Source organism: Quercus lobata, chromosome 4 (assembly GCF_001633185.2).
Source record: "Quercus lobata isolate SW786 chromosome 4, ValleyOak3.0 Primary Assembly, whole genome shotgun sequence".
Classification (NCBI taxonomy): domain Eukaryota; kingdom Viridiplantae; phylum Streptophyta; class Magnoliopsida; order Fagales; family Fagaceae; genus Quercus; species Quercus lobata.
The window spans coordinates 96,017,421-96,021,803 of NC_044907.1; the positions used below are offsets into that span (position 1 = coordinate 96,017,421).

The 4,383-nt window shown below is 35.3% G+C and overlaps 1 protein-coding gene across 1 annotated transcript; it reads right to left on the reverse strand.

Annotated features, from left to right (window-relative positions):
- Positions 1-870: 870 nt before the first annotated feature.
- LOC115983627 (aspartic proteinase NANA, chloroplast-like) lies at positions 871-4,383 on the reverse strand. The gene is made up of 2 exons (XM_031106354.1): positions 3,343-4,383; positions 871-1,790 (listed from the first exon to the last, which is right to left on the reverse strand). The coding sequence occupies exons 1-2, from the start codon at positions 3,987-3,989 to the stop codon at positions 971-973; spliced, it is 1,467 nt and encodes a 488-aa protein (XP_030962214.1). The 5' UTR covers positions 3,990-4,383; the 3' UTR covers positions 871-970.

A 4,383-nucleotide genomic window follows, 5' to 3' on the forward strand; every position in this document is an offset into this window, starting at 1 on the left:
CAAACAACATCCTCGTCTAAACTCTAAACTACTTTGGCTCATCCAAACTCCAAATTCTCATGTCTAGTTTTAGCCACATAAGCCTGAAACTATTTAACTTTGGGAGAAAGAGGAGTGTTTGATCTATTTTGGGTTTTGTTTTTATAAAAAAAATGTGTTAGAGTAACGTTTGAAAGAGAGGTGGGTTACGGAGTCGTAACGGAGAAAAGCACAGGTGGGTAAAGTGTCAAAAATGAAACCACGAGTAGGTAAGTTAAATTCGGGCTAAACCACAGGTGGGTAATCTGTAATTCCCCCTAAAAATTAATTGAGTCTCAATAGTATCTCTTGATAAATTTACTAGCAATACAAAAATATATATAGAATAAAATCGCATAAATGAAGTAAAGATTCATCGAAAAAGAGTTAAAAGATAAATGAAAGAATATAGCATATTTTAAAAATGAAAATAATTGTAATAATATTCAAATATGTAATATAATAATTCTTGATGGTATACATATATTGCTCGTAGAGCTTTATTGGCCTTACTTGTTATAATTGTTTTTGCATAAAGAATTTTAAAAAAAATTAAAATTAAAATTGATAAAATCCTACTTTAGATCAATTAAACAAGCCATATTATCATTTGAAAGGAGATGTTAGAAAAACTACAATACAAAAACTTAATTAGTAATTTTGTATCTTAAAAAGCGAGAAGTTAGCATATAAATATCGTATTGAGACACACAATTACTAATTAAATATTAAAAATACCCTATTTAAAGTTTGTCTTATTCTTCAAATTGTATTGAGTTAATCCTAGTTCAAATCCCCTTTCCTATTTGTTGTAAGGGAAAAAAAGAAAGTAATTGATGAGGTGATGTAAGGTTTTGGTAATGTCTTTCATTGCACAAGCTAAAGAAATTAGAACAAGTATTGCTTTGAATTCAAGTTACACAGTCATACACAAGAATGGAGGAAAAGAGAACTAGGTGCAACTAGAGGGTGCAAAACCCACTACACTACGCACCAAGTCAAATTCCCATAAATGGTTTTGTTGCATGATATTGCCAATAATAGAAGTACCAGGCCATCTCACTGACAGAAATCCAAGACACTTTGTTTGAGGAGCTACATCAATAATGTAGCTCTTCACTAGTGGCTCAAATCGAGCTCCATCTGCAAAATGAAACACTAATCTTGGCACTAATGACTGATCAAATCCTGTTGAATTGAAGCAATACTCAAATGGTTTTATGTCCGATAACAATCTTTGGTACTTTGATAGTGATATCCTCAATGCATTCATGACAGGCTTGTAAGCTGGCTCTGCTAGAATTGTAAGGCTTGTGCCTGAATCAAGGATTGTTCCACCACCAACTTTTGCATCCCACACTTCAACTGGTATTCTCAACATCACATCCCCAATGGAAATGCCCCTTACATTTATAGCATAGAATGAAGGCATCACATTGAGGAGGAGCTTGGTGTATCTCACATTACCCAACAATGAATTCTCATTTCTAGTGCAACCAAAAATGAGATAGTTTGAGATATTCATGGGGCTTAAGTGATCAACTAGGCAATACGAAAACTTGCGACCAAACTTTTCGGCAGCTTTTGTTGCAAAACTGAACTTGCTGTAGCCTAACCCCAATACACCATCAGCTCCCTTGAATGTACCACCTTGAGTAGACTCTGTGCACCCAACTAGCACATTATCTAGCATCATCTTTCTACCATTTGTTAGGCCTACTGTTATGGTGTCATTGGCGAATATGCCCAACGCAGCCGATCCATCAATGTAACTAATAAGGATGCATATATAAGATTAGTATACAAATTAAACATTGGTAAAATAAGGATGTGAAAAAGAAAGAGGTTATAAACTTATAAAATGCAACTTGTTAGACAGGGAAAGTCAGACACGTTCTTGTTCAAGCCTACTAGTCTTGGACTAGTAGTAAGAGTGGCAACAAAGATGTCGATCGGGCTCATTTGAAGCTTACCTACTAGCAATAACTGCCATTTAAATCTTGTGTAAAAATGTAGGTAAGAGAAGTGCTAACTTCACCAGTAGGTCAAATTAGCCCAGTCGACAGTGTATGTGATTGTGCATTAATTATATCATACAAAAAAATATATGTATCCTATTCAAGAGTGCAAAATGAATGGGACATATATCTAATGCATGAAATATTTTGGGGGTGGTTAATGCCCTCTTCGGAAATGGATTAGACAAACATCTATTTGTGAATAGTGTTCGTTTAGACATAACAAAAGGATCCGTGATCACGATAGTGACAATGATTTCTTACAATGACCATGACTAGAAAAACCCATCACTCTGCCAAACCAGCTAGACCGATATCGGTCTATATTAATGGAACACAACTAAAACTCAACTCACATCAATAAAGACAAGTTCCAACTATTTTAGGCTGGCCTTTACCACTGAATTTGACCTGTGTTCCTTAAAAAGGACATATTTATTCCAACCACTTTTGGTTGGGTTTTTGCTTCATCGCTGGAATCCCAATCACCCCCATACTCTGTCCACTGAATTTGTTTTCCTTTAAAAAAAAAAAAAAAAAAAATTTCCAATTTGAAAACAAAACAAGTCAACATTTGCTGCAAATTGTTAATAATTACATATGGGTGATTACCCTTTAGTATAAGCTGATTAAATGAACCATGTAAACAAAAAATAAAATGTTACAAATATAAAAGTTTATCCAATATAGGGTCATTCAAAATTTTATTTTCATCTCATTTTTTTTGTCCTGTTTGAAAAGTTAAATTTTATAAGGGAACATCATTTATTGTCTTGTCTATCTTTTAAAAATGTATAAGTTTCTAAAACTACTGTTAAAAAAATTTATTAAAAAATTAAATTAGTAAATTAATAGAGTATAATAGGAACATTAGTAAATTAATAATTTTTATTTTTAGAAACAAAACAATATTTTAGGATATCTTAAAATAGAAAAAAAAAAAAAAAAAAAAAAAAAAAAAAAAAAAAAAAAAAAAAAAAAAAGTAAATAATACGACACTTTGTACACAGTTACTGGTTCAGGAAATAAATCTAAACCGTGTAATGAATGCTAATGACTGAGTCAACAACAGGCAATTGAGAAGAAAAAGAAAAAGAATTCAGTTATAGGAAAGAGTAGGAGAACCAACCTGAAATCATAGGCACAAGGGGTGATTGGTGTGGGGCAGGTAGTGAGTGAAAAGAGATCTGCAAGCTGAACCTTACACATATTAGACAAGCAAGGTAATGAATGCTAATGACTGAGTCAACAGGCAAGAAAGAAAAAGAAAAAGAATTCAGTTATAGGAAAGAGTAGGAGAACCAACCTGAAATCATAGGCACAAGGGGTGATTGGTGTGGGGCAGGTAGTGAGTGAAAAGAGATCTGCAAGCTGAACCTTACACATATTAGACAAGCAAGGTATAGTTTCAAAGGAAGAAGAGCGATCTGCATGAAACACCCTGCGATGATTTCTTCGTTTGTGGGTGCTTCTGGTACTACAATACACCCAAGTCAATTCACTCCCAGTATCTGCAATCAACATAAACTTCTGTGCTGGCTTTCCAACTCTGACTTGCACAAAGTACTCCCCAGCTCCATAATCAGCACCTGAATGCATTGGCATTTCAATGGAGGTATTGAATTCCCAGTTTTTTCTCCTTGAGTTTGGACCATATTGACCACGTTTGTAGGAGATCATGCGGTGACGAGTTGTGTCACGGAGCACAAGTTCCAAAATGCGTTGTTGCTGACTTTTAGGCATGCTGTTGTTGCTTGCTTCATGCACTAGTTTCCCAATGAGTTGAGGACTGTGCCTGTGTATCAACTCCAGCCTCATCATCTTATTTGAATGCTGATGATCATGCTCCTCGGGAATTGTGTGGGACAAAACCAAACCATGGAAACCAGTACTAATGGAAACCAAGAAGATGAAGAGGAGGGGTGAGAGTAGCACTGGCCTCCACTTCATCATATTATAGAGTGTGAACTAAAACAAAGAGCTGGCTGGCAATAGAGAGAGAGGAACAAGAACACAAGTACTTAGAGGAAAAGAGAGAGAGAGAGAGAGAGAGAGATAGGAGTTGATGAAGAAAATAATGCTACAAGTTAAAGGGTGTATTGGGTTTGGATTTGTTTGCAGTTGGGGACAAGTAATTATCAAGTTGTAAGGTAAAGTTTGTGAAAGCGTTGGGGGTTGGAAAAAGAGGTTCTAGGTGTGAGTGAGTGAGGAAGCAAAGCCAAGCAACCAAAAAATATTGAAAGGTATAGAATTAGCAAAAGGGAGGCGCCTTTAATTTCGATTTGGGGCTATATATTGTGTTTGTTGTGCAGTGCACTGTGCACCCCACAGCAGAGCTGACTTCATA

Coding starts and splice junctions, on each gene's coding strand:
- LOC115983627 (XM_031106354.1), bottom strand. CDS start 3,989: ATGATGAAGTGGAGGCCAGTGCTACTCTCACCCCTCCTCTTCATCTTC. Junction 1,791..3,342: donor CCTTGTGCCTATGATTTCAG/GTTGGTTCTCCT, acceptor CATCCTTATTAG/TTACATTGATGGATCGGCTG.